This window comes from Artibeus jamaicensis, unplaced genomic scaffold (assembly GCF_021234435.1).
Source record: "Artibeus jamaicensis isolate MK-2021 breed Jamaican fruit bat unplaced genomic scaffold, CSHL_Jam_final contig_332, whole genome shotgun sequence".
Lineage (NCBI taxonomy): Eukaryota > Metazoa > Chordata > Mammalia > Chiroptera > Phyllostomidae > Artibeus > Artibeus jamaicensis.
The window spans coordinates 5076794-5097232 of NW_026521788.1; the positions used below are offsets into that span (position 1 = coordinate 5076794).

Below are 20439 nucleotides of genomic sequence, written 5' to 3' on the forward strand. Positions count from 1 at the left end.
CAGAACCCCAACTCTCCTGCTGCAGAATGCTGACCCAGTAGCTTTCGCTGTCTCTGGGAAGATTTGGCACCTCGTGGAAGAGTGGTGGTATTGACACCCCTTGCTATGAACAAGCCTCCCTGAATTTATTAACTGATAGCATCAATAACTCCTTGTGAAAATACACAATAGATTGCACTGTGGTGGGATTCAGGGAAAGAATTTGAGATTTTGCACTCCTTGGTCCTTTCCTCTGTGTGGTGCCCTCTACAGTCTACACTGACAGGTTAAATCTTGAACATTCAAAGAGATAGTCCCTTGATTTATGCTTTCGAGTCATTCCAGGTGCTGTGAAGACAGTGGACGATCCCTTCCCCATTGCATTCACTGAACATGCTCTAAAGTCCCAACCCCCACCTCACACGTATTAGAAAGCACTCTATTTTATTTATTTATTTTAAAGAATTGCTTTCTTTTTAAAATGTATTTATCTTTAGAAGGGAAGGAAAGGAGAGAAGGAGAGAAATATCAATGTATGGTTGCTTCTGGTACATCCCTGCTGGGAACTGGCCTGCAACCCAGGCATGTGCCCTGACGGGGAATCGAACATCTTTTGGTTCACAGGCCCGTGCTCAATCCACTGAATTACACCAGCCAGGTTATTTTAAAATGCTTACAGCATTTTGGGGTGCTCTTCCCTTGTGACATTGTGTCAAATTCATAATCGAGGCTTCTCAGAGCAGAAAGCAATGGAAAAATGAAGTATTTTACAAAAAATAACTCATACCTATCATTTGGGCAACACCATGGGAACTTTTCTCTTATATATATCAGATTTACTGTTTCTATTCCCATAGCTTATATTTATGAAGCACCTACTCTGAGCTAGAAAATGCCGAACACTTCACATGCACTGTGATTTTATTTAATAAAACCTAACATTCTGATTTTATATAAAATCCAAAAAGCCTTGAAGTACAAAGAGGTTAGGTGGCATATGTTGTTCAATTTTTTCTGTGTAAAATTATACACACCTACCTCAAATAGATCATTGTCTTTAGAATCCCAAATTAAAGAATTTTCAGAACCAGGTTTGCCAACCCCTGTCAGTAACTTACAAGATTTAATGTTCTCTTCTCTCAGCAGGGGGGAGCACCAATTTCTTGCTACTATTTCATGCATTTCAGATCTATTATTGTTTTCCCTCAACTTTCTCCTCTCCACGACTCAAGCAAACAAGAATAGCAGGCAAACTCTTGTTAACATTCCTGCCAAGTCTGTCTTTTATAAATGCCTCAGTTGCTTTGCTTGCAACTTTGAATTTTATTTGATTTTCATATATTTTGCTAAAGAGTCAAAGATATGGAGCAGACATTCATTATTTGTAATTGTGAATTATAGCAAAAAAATTCAGTGGCAAACAAAACTGGAAAGGAACTCTATGTTAGAAGTGAGGCAGACTTATTTTTAATGCTACTTAAGAGACAAAGGAAACTATTAGGAAATCAAGCCTGTTTTTAGAGAGAAACTTGATATTTTTTTGAAAATGGTAAGGGTATTTTATTCTAACATTTAACAATTTCAACAAAATATTTTGTAACCCATTTAACAAAAAACGAATAAGTATTTTTTGAACATGTGCTTTGTTCTTTGAATTTAAGGAGAATATAGACTATATGTAAGAAATGGTTCCTGCCCAGAAGAGTTTATAATGTAGCAGATGAGAGAAGATGAACATGCAAATAAATTTGATTATACCCAAGGCAGTACGTATCAGGTACCCTTCCTTCCCATTCTTTAGCAAGACCTAGAAATTTATTCTCTAAAATATATCATGAATTTCTCCTCCTCTTCAGAGAAGCTTGATTTTTGAATTTCAGAAATAGCCTAGTTTTATGCTTCGAAGATTAGAATCTGTTTTCCCTCAATTTATTGTCTGTTTATGGTAATCAAGTCTTAAATCTGTATTGAGATGCTGGGAGACCCTACCATGTTACCCTCTTAAAATGTATCTTTATGTTCCTCCTATGCCAGCATCATCGGCAGTCGGGCCTTCCCTTGTGATTCACACCACTGTTGCATTTGGAGTTGCACACTTGGAACACAGCACGGAGGATGTGCAGGAGTTAATCTTCCAGCAGCTGGAGAACATTTTGCCAGGCCTGCCTCAGCCAGTTGCTGTCAAATGCCAGAAATGGAGACATTCACAGGTAATCATGAAATCCAGTAGTACAAGCACAGCTTTCTTAACAGGTCAGCAGAACTGACTTTACTTTTTTTCCCCCTTTGCCTAATGCATAAGTGTAAACTTCTGCAGGTTTTATCATCCTGTTATTTCCCAATACGAGATGCATACAATTTTCCCCAACCTAATGTTTAAATTTTAGCATCTCAAAACACACAGCCTGAAAATCCAGGGTTTCCTATGCAAGCAAGGCAAGTTATATGTCAAAACGCAGCTGTTTCCCTGGGGTTTTTCTAAATCAGTAGTACTGTGGTTATGTAGAAACCACTACAACCTCCCCAGTTTTTGCAATACGTCAAATTAACCTCATAAGTGTATTTTGCCGCCACAGTTTTCATTTTTATTAGTTCCCACTTCGGTTCTGACTACCGCCAGCGGAGGTCTTTGTGGGAGAAGGATGAATACCAGCACAGATCAGCTTGTTCGGCCGTTTTTCAGGGTTAGATAAACCTGCTGATCTCACTACAGTTCAAACTTAAAGCTCTTTAACACTAAGTAAATGTTGACTTTTCTGAAGGCCTCTGCATATTTCCGTAGAAGTTTGTGAGTATTCCTAGAAAAAGCCTTTTGATCTGTAAACTTGGTTGTGAAGTTATTTGGGGACAGGGGAGCAGAGGGCAGGAGGGGAAAGGACACAGAGGGTTGTCCATCTCTCCCTAAGAGTCGCCAGCCCCTGGGGCTATTGGCTCTCTAAGCTGGGAAGCCTTTAGGAAAAGTGGCGTGGTGAGAAAGAGCAGTAGATTTTGTGTGTTTTAAAGGGATTTCCAAAATCAGAGGAAATGGGAAATTGTAAATTACTTCCTAACACTGCTGCAGGGTTATGTATTTAGTCATATCCTCTCCAGGTAAATTATACAGTAAAACTTTGGGGAAAATATTTACTTAAACATGTCAGGGTCACTTTAGAAGACAACTTTTTCCTTTTAATTAAGCATAGAAAAATCGCAACAGCTAATGTCTTTAAGTGATATCAATTCAGTTTTAGGTTGACTTGAAAAAGTCAGGGAAATAATCTTCGCCTATGATATGAAGCTACATCTGTTACACAGCAAGTCACTTTGCAGTTGATAAATATTCCTCCAAAGAAAGAATGGTTTCTGAATTTTTTCTGTGGCTTCCTTAACATAATTTAATAAATCAAAAATATGACTTAAAAATCTACTCATTTCCTAAAATTCACTGTGTTGTAGGAATAGATGGGACCTTACTACCAAATGACCTATTCAAAGTTGTGCACAATCACAAAATTTAATTTTAAAAAATGTTTCAACAAAGCTTTCATTTAGAATGGAAGGGCAGATAAAGTGCTTCTCAGATAAGGTCAAGTTCAAGGAGTTCATCATCACCAAGCCCTTATTATATGAAATGTTAAAGGGCCTTACCTAAGAAAAAGAAGATAAAAAAGATGAACAGTGAAAGGACAGCAAACTCACAGTTATTAACAACCACACCTAAAACAAAAGCAAACTAAGAGGACAGTTAGATCAGGAGCAGAACTGTAGATCACATGGAGGGTTCGCAACAGGGGAGTGGGAGAAGGAGAAGCGGGGAGAAGGTACAGAAAATAAGGAGCATAGATGGTGGGGAGAAAATAGACAGGGGGGGCAAGAATAGTATGGGAAATATAGAATCTAAAGAACTTGAGACACGTGGTCATAAACTAAAGGGGGGGTGTGGGGGAGGGGTGTGCAGGGTGGAGGGGAATGAAGGGGGGAAATAGAACTACTGTAATGGCATAATTAATAAAATGTATCTACAAAAATGTTTGAACAGAGTGCATTCAAACCCTAGCAATGATTTTTGTGACAGTTTGGATGTTCTCTCCTGAAATTATTCCAGGACACTTGCAGCTCTGTAGTCATGAAACCTGTATTGGCTCCAAAGCCTGAGAGGGAAGAGTTGTTATTCAACCTTAGACGTTTGCATTTTCCACCACTCCTGTACCCTGAGCATCATTCTACAGAACACAGCATTGTCGCTGGTAGCAGAGATCTTACCTATGTTGTGGGATGATAGCTAGCAAGGGAGCTGGCTAGATAGGTATAGACAGTCCCTCACATCAGCTTAGAAAACGAAACAAACAGGTTCGGAGGCCCCATAACATTTAACTAGTTCTCAGTTATTACTCCCAAGAGACCATTTCTTCAGTGTTTTTAAAATGCCCACTTTAACCTTTGAATGTGACATGAATATAGCGACCCCTCCTCCCTTGCCATCCAGGACCCGAGATCTACCTTTGTAATTCATAATGTTTGTGTGTGAATAAGTTCTAACGTGGTGCTTAAACTGAAGAGGAGAATGGGATAGAAACAAGGACCCGAAAAAAGAAAGAGGAACGAACAACTGATTTTGACGTTTTTCTTACAGTTCTGATTAGTGGTGCAGTCCCCCTGCACGGGAGATTCCACACATCTTTTTTTCCAGGCTGGGTTCTACCCTATGTTTTCTTCCTTTTTCTCCACCCAGTCTTGTTCCACCCAAATCTTCTCCAACTTTTCACACTCTACCCCTTCCTATTTTCTCTTTGACCTTCATACCCTTATTTTATGAAATCCTGGGTAGACCACAGAACTACTGCCATCCATGCTCCAAGCAGCAGTGGTATAGATTCCCATTTCTAGACCCCTCAGACTTAACTTTTTATCCACACCCATTTTCTTTTTCTTCCTGTGATCCCCACACTGCATCCTGGCACCCAGTGACCGCAGGGTTGGAAGAAGAAGAGAAAGGGAGATAGCAGTGATGAGCGCCCACAGTGTGGGCCCCCTGGAGCTGGGCGATGCCAAGATGTGATCTCACTGCAAATCAAACGTAGCCTTAAAGATTGCGCGTTTTAACCAAGTGCAGCGACAAGGAAAACAAAGCCTCGTAGACATGAAATAAATTCTCCAAGGCCCATCAGCTAGTAATGAGAAAACCAGTCTATCTGCCTCTTGAGTCCTTTACTCCATTTCACTGACCCTCTGTTTCCTCTTCGCTGCCGCTGTTTCCTATCAACACAAGTTTGATGGCTTAAAACAACACACATCTATTATCTTACAGTTCTGGAGTTCGGGAGTTCGGGATGGGTCTCATCAAAATCAAGGTGTCAGTAGAGCTATGTTTCTTCCTGTGCGGATTCTAGGGGAGAATCCATGTTCTTGCCTGTATATTTTCCAGAAACTTCACATTCCTTGGCTTGAGACCCCTGCCGCCATCTTCAGAGCCAGCAACAGTGGGTCAAGTGCTTCTCATTCTCACTTTACTTCATTCCAACCTATTCTTCTGCCTCACTTGTTCTTTAAGGGCCCTAGGATTACATTGGGCTCACCTGGGTAATCCAGGGTCATCTCCCCATTATCCTTTATGGGGCAGTATCTTCCACTCCGGTCATAAAACCTCTGGGGAGAGCATCAGTCCTTCAAGGCTCAAGGCACTCAAAGGAAATGACTGCTGTTTGAAAAAGAAAGATAAGGGTGTGTCGTGGCAGGGGGTGGGAAAGTGGGGGTCAGTTTCTTGTACCCCGATGTTGTTCTTCCACGCCCGGTGCCGCCTCTAATGTTACATACCGCACTGGCATCAGGGGGTGGGGTGAAAGATATTTTATTTATTCATTTGGTTACTCGTGTATTCAACGAATTCCTACGACAAGGCTGGTACTCTGCTCATAGAACCCTAGAGGCTAATATTTGTTCAAGGCCACTCCTAAGACACTCAATTTTTTTTTTTGTCCTGAGTAAGATAACAATGCATTCTTGTGGGAGTTGCCCTTAAGGGAGGAAAGAGGCAGATGAAGAAAGAAGACGTGTTGAAAGACTTGGGAGGTGCCCTGCGCCTCCCATTTGGGATTCGAATAAATCCGTAGTACAAACAAATTTAGCAAAGCAATGACAGATTTTCTTCCCTTTAGCCCCCATTTGCTTTCCATAATTTAAATGTTTATCCAGGCCCTGGCTGGTGTGGCTCAGTGGATTGAGCATGGGCCTACAAACCAAAGAGTTGCTGGTTCAATTCCCAGTCAGGGCACATGCTTGGGTTGCAGGCCAGATCCTCAGTAGGAGGCACGCAAGAGGCAACCACACACTGATGTTTCTCTGCCTCTCTTTCTCCTTCCCTTCTCCTCTCTCTAAAAATAAATACATAAAATCTTTCAAAAAATAAAAAATAAACAATAAATGTTTATCCAGTTAATACAATTTGATGCCTAGGCCGTGATACATTGAATTGAATCAATGTGAGAGAGAAACATCTATTGGTTGCCTTTCATACACACCCCAATGGGATTCAGACCCACAACCTAGGCATATACCCTAACCAGGAATTGAACCACCAATCCTCTGGTGTACTGAATGATGCTCCAACCAACTGGGCCACACCCAGCTGGGCCCTGTGCTCCACTTTTGACTATCCTTTCTCTCCTTCTTAGATAAATGCCTTTGCCCTTTCAATGCAGATTCCCCACTTTGACTTCCTCAGGTCCTTCTCACCTGAATACCTCAGCTGACATAGAACTCCCTAGGAGTTAGAAAGAATAAAAGAGAAATAAGGAAATATGCACTGATGGAAGGCCAGAATTTTCCTTAGCAATTTGTGTTTGGTGGGAGAGGAGGCAGTGTGCAGAGAAAAGCCTGAAACCACCATATACTTATTGAAATCTATTATTCCCTCATGGGATTAATTTCTGGTGGGTAATTATGTCTAATTTCAGGATTAGAAGGTCAGGTGGTGATTGATAATTTCATTTTTTCTTTCTCTTTCTATGCATCTTCTATTGTATCTTCCTCATTTTCTTCTTGTAGGTAGATAGGAACTGGAAAGCAGTAACTGATTATAGGGATATACCAAAATTATAACTACGAAGGACTGTCACTTTCAAAGTAGCTACTTGCCTTGATAAGCTGAACTTCTATTTCACTAAGATGGAGCATCTCTTTCAGAGACTGACATGTATTCTTCAGCATATTATCAGTTGGATCAGATCATTGAAATTTGATCAGATCATTGAAATTTGATCTGATCAAATTTCATTTGGACTTAAATCAAAGTCATTTGGACTTAAATCTTTTTAACAAAATGGATGCTCAACCTTGATAATTTTTTAAATGTTTTATAGCAGTAAATAAAGAAGCATAGCTATTTGTATTTATCTGTGTTAATGTGGCTGTTTGGCTGAATCTAAAAGCAGTTCAAAACTGGTACCCCTAAAGGACATTGACCAGTGTATCATTATGTATTTAAACATGTGGTCTTCTAGGATAATTACTCTGAAAGCCAATAATTGTGTTTTAGTTTAAATAGTAGTTATGTTGTTCAGTAGTTTATTTCCTCAATAAAATCATGCCTTTTGGGGGTGAGGGTCATTCTGCCACCAGCCCTGTCTTTTCTTCTACATTTGTATTCATAATTCCTGGATTTTTAATAATGTGCTGTGATTATGATCTTGAACTTCAGAGTCAAACAGACTTTGGTTCAAACCTTGACTCTCCATATGCCTTTGAGGAAACTGAATGGCAACTCTAAATTTCAAGAACCCGGACTGTAAATGGTAACAACTGAACCTACCCCATCGAGCTAGTAGTTAAAATGAAGGAGAGAGTATTCTTAACAGGGATGTTTCAGAAGGACTGCTTCAATGCCAGAAGCTATGACACTTAGTTATACCATAGGGACTGTTGAATAATATAACAACAAAGTGAGATAAAAATGGTAGATCTCTTCTCAACACAAGCAACTCTTCTCACTTGGGTTTTTTTTTAAGCTAATAGATTTTTCAGCTTCTTGCCATTCATTCCTAAACTAACTTGCACATTTCCCAGTGTTTGGTAAATTCAACACATTTATGCCATGAGTCAACATTTCCTGGCATGAAATTATGGCCATGAGCATTCTCGCCTATGTGCTGTATGATCACAGTAAATTATAAAGAGCCAAAACGGGCCTTTTGGGATCAGTGGACTATGGCATGACCCAATCCATCAACAGCAGGAAACATAATGGGTCCTAAGCAGTCCATGGAGTAATCTCCCACTTTTTTTGTAACTCGCACATAATTAACTAGTTACTTCACCTTATTATGAGGTAGCTGCATATGTGTGAGATCATCAGCTGAGAAATTCTGGTCATTGAATTAGGGATGTACAGTCATAGATTAACTGAAGTTTTATGGGTATGTATTTCCCCTTTTCACAAAATCTCATATTATATGTGCTATAAAATGTTTAACACATATACATTTAATTAAATCATTTTATTCAAGTACTCATGGGACTTATCCTGCTATGTAGTCAGTATCACACTTGTTAAGAAAAACTAATTATTTCGAACAGTACTACTTTATAGAAAACTTTGAAAGGAGTCTGTGTTATCTTTCCAAAACAAATGTTACATATATTCATCTGTACCCAATATTACTACTTAAAACTGGCTAATGACTGTTACATGGACATGGACAACATAAGAGAAAGAGGCCCTATTCTAACCCTATTACACAAAAGTGCAATCTACTTGTTCTACTTAGAGATCAATAATATGATATAAACCCAGCAAAAAAAAAGTTCAGTTGAAAAAAAAGCTATTTATATTCACATTAAAAGTTAATAATATATATTTATCTTTTCATTTAACACTCATGTATTAGCTCCTACTATGTGCTAGACATTGTACCGGAGTCTAAAGGCTCAAAGGCAGCTCCCTTACTAGTACTTCCATACACCATGACAGTCCACATCCCACATCGTCATTTTATTAGTTGTCTGTCTATCCATCTATCCATCTATCTATCTACCTACTACCTACCTACAATATCTATTTATACTCTGTCTCAAAAATGCCATTTATTAATCTCCTACTCTGTGTAGCTCATTGGGCCTTGTATGTAACTTCCTTCATCCTCCAAACACCCAATAGAGTTTATACACTCTCCCCATTGCATGGATAAGAAAGCTAAGAATGAGAGAGCTCAGAACCTTGTGTGAGGTTCTTCCTCCAGGGAGTGGCAAAACTGGAGTTCAAATGCAGGTCTAATTAAAAGCTAGTGCTTTTAAACACCTTACTCTACTGCTGGTAACTGTTTGAGTCCTGGCTTTCTCCCAACTATGACACGTTTTTATACAATCACTGTTACTGCTGTCAGCTAGAAATAATAATAGTTAACATTCATACTCTGATTTTAGAAGGCACTTTTATGCTTTTTTTTATTTGATCCTTATAACAGCTCTGACAGACCAGGAAGTAAATATTACCATCTTTGCTTTAAATGGAGAAACTAAGGATCACGTTGAATGTTTTTGTTTAATGTTATGCAACTAGTCACCAGCAAAATAGAAACTAGAACATGTCAGTTTAGATTCAAAAGCCTGTGTTGCATGCAATATACAAAAATTAACCAAACATGGATCATAAGCAAAATGGAAAAACCTTAAACTATAAAACTTCTAGATGCAAACATAGGAGGAAATCTTTATGTTCATGGGTTTGGCAAACATTTCTTAGATAGGATGCAAAATATAAACCATAAAAGGATAAATTGATAAATTGGGCTTAATTAAGCCCAATTAATTAAAATTAAAAACAATGCCTTCGAAAGATACTATTTTCAAAAATGAAAAGACAAACCACAGACTTAGAGAAAATGTTCGAAAAAACATATATCTGATAAAAAACTAGTATCCAGAACATATAAAAACTCTCACAAATCAGTAATAAGAAAAAAATGTCCCAATTATTTAAAAATGGGCAAAATACTTGAAAGAGTACTTTATTTTTTAAGTTTAATTTTAAATTTTCAATTATAGTGTACTTCCAACACTATTTTGTACTGGTTTCAGGTATACAGCATAGGAATTATATAATCATATACTTCACAAAGTATTTTCCTCAATGTTTCCTGTACCCACCTGGCACCGTACGTAGTTACTGCAATATTATTGACTACATTCCCCATGCTCTACTTTCCATGCCTTTACATGCTTGTATGTCTTAATTTCTCCACCCCTTTTATACAGTCCTTTAACCTTCCTCCCCTCTGGCAACCACCAGTCCACTCTCTATGTCTATGAATCTGTTTCAATTTTGTCTATTTTATTCTTTAGGTTATACATGTAAGTGAAACCACGCCTTATTTGTCTTTCTCTGACTGACTTATTTCACTGAGCATAATACCCTCTGGTTCTATCCATACTGCCGCAAATAGTAAGAGTTTATTCTTTTACATGGCCAAGTAATATTCTGTTGTATATATGTATCACAGTATTTTTTATCCACTTGTCTATTGATGGGTACTTCCGTATCTTGGCAATTGTAAATAATGCTGCAATGAACACAGGGATGCATATATTCTTTTGAATTAAGATTACTTCACTTTAAAAAGATGTAATTTTAACCATGGTATTGTAAGAGTTCTATAATAAAAACTGAAAATAATCTGAATATTTTTTTCTGGCAAATGGACAAACTTATTCAAAACATTGCTGAAAGAAATCAAAGACAACTTCAATGAGAAGACATCTCATATTCATAGATCAGAATACTTAATATTTTTAAGATGTCAATATTACCCAAAGTGATACACAGATGTATCTGAGTCTCTATCAAAATCCCAATGGCCTTTGAAAAAATAGAAAAGGTGATCATAAGGGACCCCACATAGCCAAAACAGTCATGAAAAATCACAAAGTTGGAGGACTCACATTTTTTGGTTTGCAAACTTACTACAAAGCTACCATAGTCAAAACAATAAGGTAAAAGCATAAGAACAGATCTATAGATCAATAGAATAGAATCAAGAGACCAGAAATAAACCCATATAATGGTCAACTGATTTCTGACAGCATTCTCAAGAACATACAATGGGGGGGGAAGCAGTATCTTCAACACACAGTGCTGGATATCCACATACAAAAGAGTGAAGTCAAACTTATATCTCACATCGCATGCAACAGTTCACCCCAAAATAGATTAAAAACCTAAATATACAAGCTAAAAATACAAAATTCCAAGAAGAAAACATAAGAGTAAAGCTTCACAATTTTGTATTTTGCAGTGGTTTCTTAGATGTAACACCAAAAACATAAGCAACAACAAAAAAGAATAGGTGTTTTCGACTTCATCAAAATTATCAAGAAAGTGAAAAGACAACCCATAGAATGGGAGAAGATATTTGTGAATTACTTCCTGAGAAGTGTTCACCATGAAGAAAATATAAAGAACTCTTTAACTCAACACCCCAAAAATTTCCAATTTTTAAAATAGTCAAAGGACTTGAATAGGCATTTCTCCAAAGAAGAGATACAAATGGTCAACTAACATGCAAAAAGATGCCCAATGCCACTAAATATTAAAAAATGCAAATTAAAACCACAATCAGATACCACTTCACGCCCACTAGGATGGCTATAATTTAAAGAAGAAAAAATAAAAGAACAAGTGCTGTTGAAGTTGAGAAAATGGGATTCTTGTACCTTGCAGGATATATGCAATGATTCAGACACTGTAGTAAACAGTTCGGCAGTCTCTCAATAAGCTAAACATACAATTATAAAATGACCAAGCTATTCCACTCCTAGGTGTGTACCCAAAAACACTAAAAAACATTCATTCAACAAAAAATGTGTATTTATAGCATTTAGAGCATATAGGTAAATATTTATAGCAGCACTATTCACAACAGCCAAAGGTGGGAAAAAACTAATTGGTCATCAGCTGATGAATGGATAAACAAAATGTGTAATGCCTATTAAATGGAATATTAGCCACAGAAAGAAATAAATTAACCTCAGTTTCAAAAAATTAATCATTATATGGGAAATGTGTGTTTAATGTCTTTCTGATAACAAGAACCATGGAAAATGGTATAGAAATGCACATATTAAACATTTGAAGGAGAAAAAAAGCAATGAAGTATGGATGCATGCTATACCAGGGATGAACCTGGAAAATGTTATCCTAAGTGAAAGAAACCAGACACAAAAGCTGGTTTCCTGAATGATTCCATTTACACAAAATATCCAGAATAGGCAAATTCATGGAGACAGAAAGCAGGTAAGTATTTGCCAGTGGCTATTAGTAACAAAAAAGTTTGTGTTGTGTGTATTTTACCACTCACAATAAAAAAAGAGAGGCGGATGGCGATAAAAATGCTGCACATCACTGGTCACTAAAGGACTGTAAATTAAAACTACAGTGAGGACTATGATGCACCTAGTAGAATGGCTCAAATCAAAAGCTTTGAAGACACCAAATACGAGCAAGGGTGTGGAACCACTGAGTTCTCACCTGCACTGTGAGAATGCAAAATGGCACAGCCCCTTGGAGAAACAGGTTCATAGTTTCTTACAAAATTAAATGTATGCTAACCATATGACCCAGCAAAGTTACTCTTAGGGATTTTCCCAAGAGAAATAAAGGCATATAACCACATAAAATCCTATTTGCAAATGTTCCCCACAACTTTATTAATAATTGCCCCAAACTGGAAATAACCTGAATATTCATCACCTAGTAAATGAACAACCTGTTAGACATCCAGCAATGAAAACTGCTCAGTAATAAAATGAAACAAATTACTAATATTTGCAATAGCATGAGTGAATCTCAGAAGCATTATCTAAGTGAAAGAAGCCAGACTCAGCGACTACCTAGTGTATTATTCTATGTGTATGGCTTCTGAGAACTGAAAATTCTATAGGGACAGAAAACTGATCACTGGTTGCCTAGAGCTGTTGACTGGGACAAGAGAATTAATTACAAAGGGGCAAGGGGAATGTTGATGGAAATCTGATTGTTTACAGTGGTAGTAAACAACCATGTGCTTTAGTTACTGAACGAAGTGGGATTCAGCCACCTGCCTTCATACACAAATATAACACAATTACTTGGAGAGAGGAAGAAAAAGGTTTTTTAATAACAGGTTGCCCAGTTTGGCAGAGGTGGGGGCTCCCCTGCTCCAAGCCATCTTCTTCTGCAAAACACAGAAATCCTCTTCTTCCCAAAAAGAGTCAAATCCAAATCCATGCCCAGAGACCCCACTCCATTTTTATCAGTTCTTTGGAAGTCCAAGGCTGCTGCATCTGTCCAGCCCCAGGCTGTCTGTGTCTCTCTCTCTCTGGAGTGCACACTTGTGGGGCAGGCATCTCCACTGGCCTGCTGCAGCTTTCTCCCTTTCCCTGGCCAGGGTGCTGCCAGATCACTGCAGCTGATTGTGAGAGGGGCTCCATCCACAGGGCCCTGGCACACAAGGCTGCTCACACTCGTGGAGCCAGCAAAAGTCCTCTCCGTGCACATCTGTGTGCTGCTCTCAGAGCAAGAGACTGGAAGAGGTCTGGGCCATGCTGAGCACTGCAGGGCCAGAGCGCCCTGTGGGTCGCCACCAGCGAGGTGCACATCTTACCAAGGCTGCTCCCAATCATGCTATCAGGGCAAGGGAGAGCCGAAAGCAGGGCCAGCATCCATCCATCCCATGAACACTCCGGGCCCCCCAACCAGGCATGGAGAGGGGAACACAAACAGGGCAATTTCCACATGCCCCCCATTTTAAATCTTTCACCCCAAAATCCAAGGCAAAAATGTCAATGGCTGGCATCCACAGAGTGTCTCTGCCCCTCCTCCTGCCACTGTGATCCAGAAGTGGGTAGGAGGGTTTCTAGCCGCCCACAGGGGCACAGCTTCTCTGCTTTGGGTGGGGCATTGCCATGCTCACCTTCATGATAAACATGTATTGTGACCCTTCAACCCACCTGCTCTGTGCAAGCTGTATCAAGAGCCATGTTAGTTGTTGACCCTACCCAGGGCTAAGGAGGCCTTTCATGCCCCCACCGCAGCTTCAATCAACCACCCTGGGGTTTTCTCTGACCCCTCCCTTCTCCAGGGAGAGCAGCCTCTCATGCCAGATCAGGGTTCATTGGCACCCCAGAGACCTAGTCAGACCTCTCCATTATGTTGTGTCAAAATTTTTGGAACAGCACACACAAGAGTAAATTTTAATGTATATAAATTATTCCCAAGTTAAACTGATTTAAAACCACTTGTTTTTATCCTCCATTATTTTCTCTCTGAGGAGTATAGACCTTGACCCTTTTATTTTCACAGTGTTAGAAGTAGAAAGAAGGTTCTTTCTAAAACAAAGATCAAAATGGTTACAGTCTTTCTGCCGTAACTGCACAGCCGAAACAAAAAACTATTACGTTCCTTCAATGTGAATGAGAACCATAAAGAAACAACCATGTTTCTGGGTCGTCAGGAAGAGGAAGGGAGAGAGAATGGGAGAAGGGATGACGAAAGGTTGAATTACTGGGAAATTAAGCAGCTGTTAATCTAAATGAGGAGAAGGCGTGATTAGGCTCATCTGAGTAGGAAAGATGATTTCAGGTTTATCTCTAGACTCACGATCAAAAGCATTTTTGCCATCTGCATCCTAGGATCCCAAACACTTGGATTCGTTGAGACTGTGGTGCAACATTTACATTTAAATGAAAACAAAAGGACTCCAGTGTGTTAAATCACCTTATTCCTAGGAACTGCTCTCTGTACTGTGACACTGTACACAGTGCTCAGCAAATACTGGAAGCACAACAGATATTTGAAGGGTTAATGAGTGAGTATACTAAAACTTGCTGAAGGACAGAACAATTCTCTACTAAATTAAAAACTCTACAGAGTAGTGTAATACCAGTTGTTTTGTCCATTATTACTGCAATGGTACTAGAGGAAACAGTATTTCTTTCTTTATTGTGTGCTTGTTCTGAACAAATCCTCATCAAAACAGACTGCTCCCGTGTTTTCAGGACATTAAAAGATAGACTAGATCTGAATGGATTCAGTGTAGACTTCAGCAACTGAATATACAATTTCAGCAAAGTATGTCCTTAGCAGTTTGAGCTCACTAAAGCTGCTACATGGATCATATAAATGATTTGTGGCACGTTCTGCCTGCATCTACCCAAAGGTTTATTCAAATTGAATAGACAAATACCAATAAAGTGAAAAGCTCCACTGAGAATTGACCGAACCACATCACTCTCTTCACACCTAGGGTGTTCCAACCAATAGTAATTTTATAGCGGCGCTTTGTAGTATCAGAGACAGAGCTCTGTCTGGAGCCAGGAACCCACAACACAAGCAAACCTTTCCCTAATGCACAACAAAAAATGAGTTTATGAAGTCACCATTAAATATAATAGAACACTGGAGAGAAGAGTAGAACAGAGGCAAGATGAAATTGGTTCTTATAAAACATAAGAACTAATTAAAAATCGGGAAAAAAGATAACAAAAATAAAAAATAAAAATAAAAATGTACCATCTCTGCAGAAAACCACCCATGTGTTGATAAAGCTTTTTATGAATATTCAGCACTATAACATAACATAATAGAGGACTGAGAATCTCAAACATCAGGAGCCCAAAGAGGTACAATATTTTTAAGGAAATATACCTAAAAATATTTCCAATGGTAAAATCAACACTCCCAATTTATCATTATTGATGCTAGTTCTGGATCTCACTTATCTTCACTAATATGCAATGTATGCTTAATAAATAATTCTTATCATCACTTTTTCTAACAATATAACAAATATATTCCATATGTATATGATTTCTGGCTGTGCCACAAAAATCAAAGCATTGAGAGTTGACTATTTTAAGAATTTAAAAAAGATATAGACATCATCAACTGCCTAGATCACCCGCCAATTTTTTTTCTCTCTGACACCTATAGCTTTTAAGATTGTGTTTGCCATCTCCCAGAGAAAAAGTATTTAGAGGATTATTTAGACTGTTTATCCATGCAGGTGTGCTGCAGCTTTGCCACCAGCTGTGGAGATAGCACGGTCTCCCGGTCCTTGGGAAGAAAGGCAAACATCTGTATATCTGCCATCTGTCTAGTTATATTTTATACACCTTTCAAGGAATTTTTATGAAACAAGGGTTAATTACCTAAGAATCTATCTTCACTTCCTATTTGAAACTCAGGGTGATTCAAATATTCCTGGTGCTTTTGCCTGCAGGCTACAAAACAGGAGCTGCAGGCAGAGAATTCAGCTTGTCAGGGGCGGTGATGTAAGTGTCAGAGCAAGGGGTGTGGGTACCAGAATGCACAAGTAGTTGTCTCCTGGACAGTGCATCTGCCCAGGAATCGGGGTAGAACAGCATGGTATCACGTGTGTTAAAATAAGAGCCTAATAACTTGGCAATTCAGAAAGAAAAACAAAAATGTAGAGACTGAGAAACCAAAGTAAATTATTTTCGTAGAGGGAAAAAAATCCACCACAGTAAAGACCATGTGAACACTGAGAATTTAAAACTTTCAAAAATTTGCAGGGACTTCCGCCAAGATGGAGGAATAGGTGGAGACACCGTGCTTTCTCCCACAACCAAGTTTAGAGACAACAAAATATTAGCAACAGAAAACATAGCCAGAACACAGAAAATTGAACTTTTCGGAAGTCTGATAACAACAAATTCTTCAGCCTGACCTGTAAGAGAGGCGAAAGCAGCAGCTGGCAGAGCGGGGTAGCACAGGAAAACTCGGTCAGACGGACTCAGACGCGCGGATCCCAGGTGTGGGGTTGCAAGGGGCGGACCCAGTGAGCGACCCAGTGAGCAACCACAGACCCAGCGAGGGCACAGGGCGGCGGGTTGACTGTGGTCCCACATTCATGCGCAGATAGACCAGTGAGGGACTGGGCAGTGAGACGGGACGGAGCAGGCCCCAGTGGCGAGAGGCAGCAGAGGGGGCCGCCATTTCCCCACTCTGACCCCGCCCCCACATACAGCGTCACAGCCCAGCAACCTGGGCAACCCTGCCCTGGTAAACACCTAACGCTCTGCTCCTCTTAATTAATGGGTGCAAACAGACCAAAAATGGCTCAAGAAGATCTCAAAGCCCCAGAGCCCATAAATCTAAGCAACGAAGAAATAGCAAAACTTTCAGATGCACAGTTCAAAACACTGGTGATTAGGATGCTCAGAGAACTTGTTGATTTTAGTCACAAATTAGAGGAATATATGAAGGCTAAACTAATTGAAATGAAGGGAATTGCACAGGAAACCAATAGTGATGAAGAGGAAACTGGGACTCAGATCAAGGGAGTGAACCAGAAGGAAGAAAATAATGGCCAAACAGGAAAATATGAAGAAACAAGAATTCAAAAAAATGAGAAGAGACTTAGGAACCTCCAGGACACCTTTAAACGCTCCAGCATCCGAATTATAGGGATACCAGAAGGGGAAGAGGAACAGCCACCAGTGGAAACCTTATTTGAACAAATAATAAAGGAGAATTTCCCCAATCTGGCAAAAGAAATAGACTTCCAGGAAATCCAGGAAGCTCAGAGAGTCCCAAAGAAGAAGGAGGAACACACCAAGGCACATCATCATTATATTAGCCAAGATTAAAATGAAGGAGAGGATTCTAGAAGCAGCAAGAGATAAGGGGACAGTCACCTACAAAGGAGTTCCCATCAGACTGTCAGCAGATTTCTCAAAAGAGACCCTACAGGCAAGAAGGGGCTGGAAAGAGGTATTCCAAGTCATGAAATCCAAAGACCTACAACCAATATTACTCTATCCAGCGAAACTTTCATTTAGAATAGAAGGACAGATAAAGTGCTTCTCAGATAAGATCAAATTCAAGGAGTTCATTATCACCAAGCCCTTATTATGTTAAATGTTAAAGGGACTTACCTAAGAAAAAGAAGATAAAAGAGATGAACAGTGAAAGGACAGCAAACTCACAGTTATTAACAACCATACCTAAAACAAAAGCAAACTAAAAGGACAGCCTGATCAGGAGCAGAAACATAGAAATGAAGATCTCATGGAGGGTTAGCAATAGAGGAGTGGGAGAAGGAGAAGGGGGGAGAAGGTACAGAGAATAATTAGCATAGACGGTAGGTAGAAAATAGATAGGGGGGCAAGAATAGTATGGGAAATATAGAATCTAAAGAACTTGAGACACATGGTCATAAACTGAAGGGGAATGGTGGGGGCGGGGGGAAGCAGGGTGGAGGGGAATGAAGGGGGGGAATAGAACAACTGTAATGGCATAATCAATAAAAAAAAGAATGCCACAAAAAATTTGCATTGGTGTTGTTGTTTTGTCCTGCAGGCATACATTCATTCCACATTAACCATGTATTAGGGAGTGACAAATAGTGGGAATACAAAAATGAGTGAGACACTGCCTTATAGCTTTCTCATAAAGGCTTTTAAACATTGGCTATCTCTTACCACACGCAGTTTGGTGAGTTAAGTGTAAAGGAATCTGCAATATTTTATTGCATTTGCATCAAACCCTTTAGGGACTTTTGAAAAATAAAAGGAAGGAGTGGAAACATTACATTTTTAATTTAGCCAATAGAAAACATTTTGTGCTCTCAAAAAAAGTCTATATTCAACTTTGATTTGTCAGATCTTTCTTTCCTCTATCATGGAAATTTGCTTAGGGATCAATAGTATTTTTCACCATTGATACAATAGTGAAGTCCCATCTTTTTCTTTTCTAATTTTTAAAAAATGTTATTAAGTTTATCGGGGTGATGTTGGTTAATAAAATCATACAGGTTTCAAGTGCACAATTCTACAATCCACCATCTGAACGTTGCACTGTGCGTTCACCCCTCAAAGTCACATCTCCTTCTGTTGCCGTTATCTGACTCCCTTTACCATTTTCTACCTCCCCCAACCCCTTTTCTTCAAAATCATTATACTGTTTTTTTTTGTATCTATGAGTTTTTATTTGTTTTTTCACTTGTTCATTTGTTACTTTCAGTTTTATACCCCAAATATGAGTGAAGTCATATGGTTCTTAACTTTTGTATCTGATTTATTTCAAGATCTATCCATGTTGTCACTGATGGCAGTATTTCATCTTTTTTATGGTTGAGTAGTATTCCACGGTGTATACCACAACATCTTTGTTCAATTATCAGTTGAAGTCCCATCCTTTTCAAAGTGCCTGGACTAGTGGATATCAGCATATGTTTTGGTTTCTCCTTCATTTGTTTACATTTCTCCCTGTTTTTGACAACAGGCAATATGGTAGATGCTTGGGAATATGATAAGGATGAGATGTATACAGAGAATCAGTATAACCACATTTTCCCTCTAGGTACATGAATTCGAAGATAGGTATTTATTCCACATTTAATAAACTCTTTCCCCCAAAATTCCTCATTTTTACCACACCTTTTATGATTACTACCTGAATATTTAGCCACACATAAACAAAGAAAAATTGTGTTACCCCAGATTCTGGTTCTGTCTAAATTAATATTTTCACAGAAGAGAGGTTGTGCACATTTCTAAGCAATAAGTTTTACACAAGATTTTATTCCACTTTTAAAAATCACTCACCCCAGCCCTGGCAGGTAGTTCAGTTGGTCAGAGCATCATCCTGACCCACCAAGGTTGCAGGAATCAACCAATGAGGGCATCAGTAAGTGGAACAATCAATCAATCTCTCTCTTTCTCCCTCCTTCCCTCCCTCTCCCCCGCTCTAAGATCAATCAATACATAAAAATTTTTAAAAATACTCATCTACTCACTAAGTCCAAACTAAGATTGTCCAGTGTTACCTGAGATTACTGATGGGTTTTGAAATCAACCACTGCTGTCCTGCCCACCCTGTTTTATGGCTGACAAAGACTGCTGTGAGCCATGTAAGTGCCTTGTCTCAGTGCAGTGGTTCGAAGCCTTTTTATTTCATGGACCAGCAAAGTCCCCCTAACTGTTTTGGGAACTGATATAATATTGTTATCTTTCTATTCTGCAGTTGAGAATTTAAAAAGCAAAAACACAGCTATAAGAATTTAATGAAAAGGATAACCAAAAAATAATAAAGATATAACATCATAACAAATTTATAAACACAATACATTTAGCCCGATGAAAAAGTGCATAATTCTCTTTATTTTTTTCCATTCTTGCCGTAGATTGGCTTTTGGAAACTACTTCCTTTGTGCTTTGCATAGAGGCTATAAAAGAATAAGTTAACCAAATATTCCATTTTTGCTGTTTATGTTCCATGGCATGGGTTCCGGTTTACACTGGCAGCAGAATAGATGTGGAAATGTGTGATTCAGCTCCGTAGCATCACAGTCTTCTCAGCCATTTATGCCACCCATGTGGTGAGCACCTCACCCGTACCATGGGCAGGGAAATGCCAGGGTGAGGAGGTTATTACTCAGAGTTTGCCCCGGTCAAGTTAGTGGGCAACTAAGAGGCAAGAAGATTTCCCTG

General features: G+C 39.0%; 1 protein-coding gene across 4 annotated transcripts in view; it reads left to right on the plus strand.

The window, feature by feature from the left end:
- The window catches only part of RNLS (renalase, FAD dependent amine oxidase), a 332787-nt gene that overhangs the window by 223585 nt on the left and 88763 nt on the right, over window positions 1-20439 (plus strand). For 3 of the 4 annotated variants that reach the window (XM_053663986.1, XM_037156646.2, XM_037156645.2), the window contains exon 6: window positions 2014-2189. In XM_053663986.1, the coding sequence (XP_053519961.1) occupies window positions 2014-2189 (176 nt within the window). Of the gene's footprint in view, window positions 1-2013; window positions 2233-20439 lie in introns of all 4 variants that reach the window. The other variant, XM_053663985.1, reaches the window with a different exon arrangement.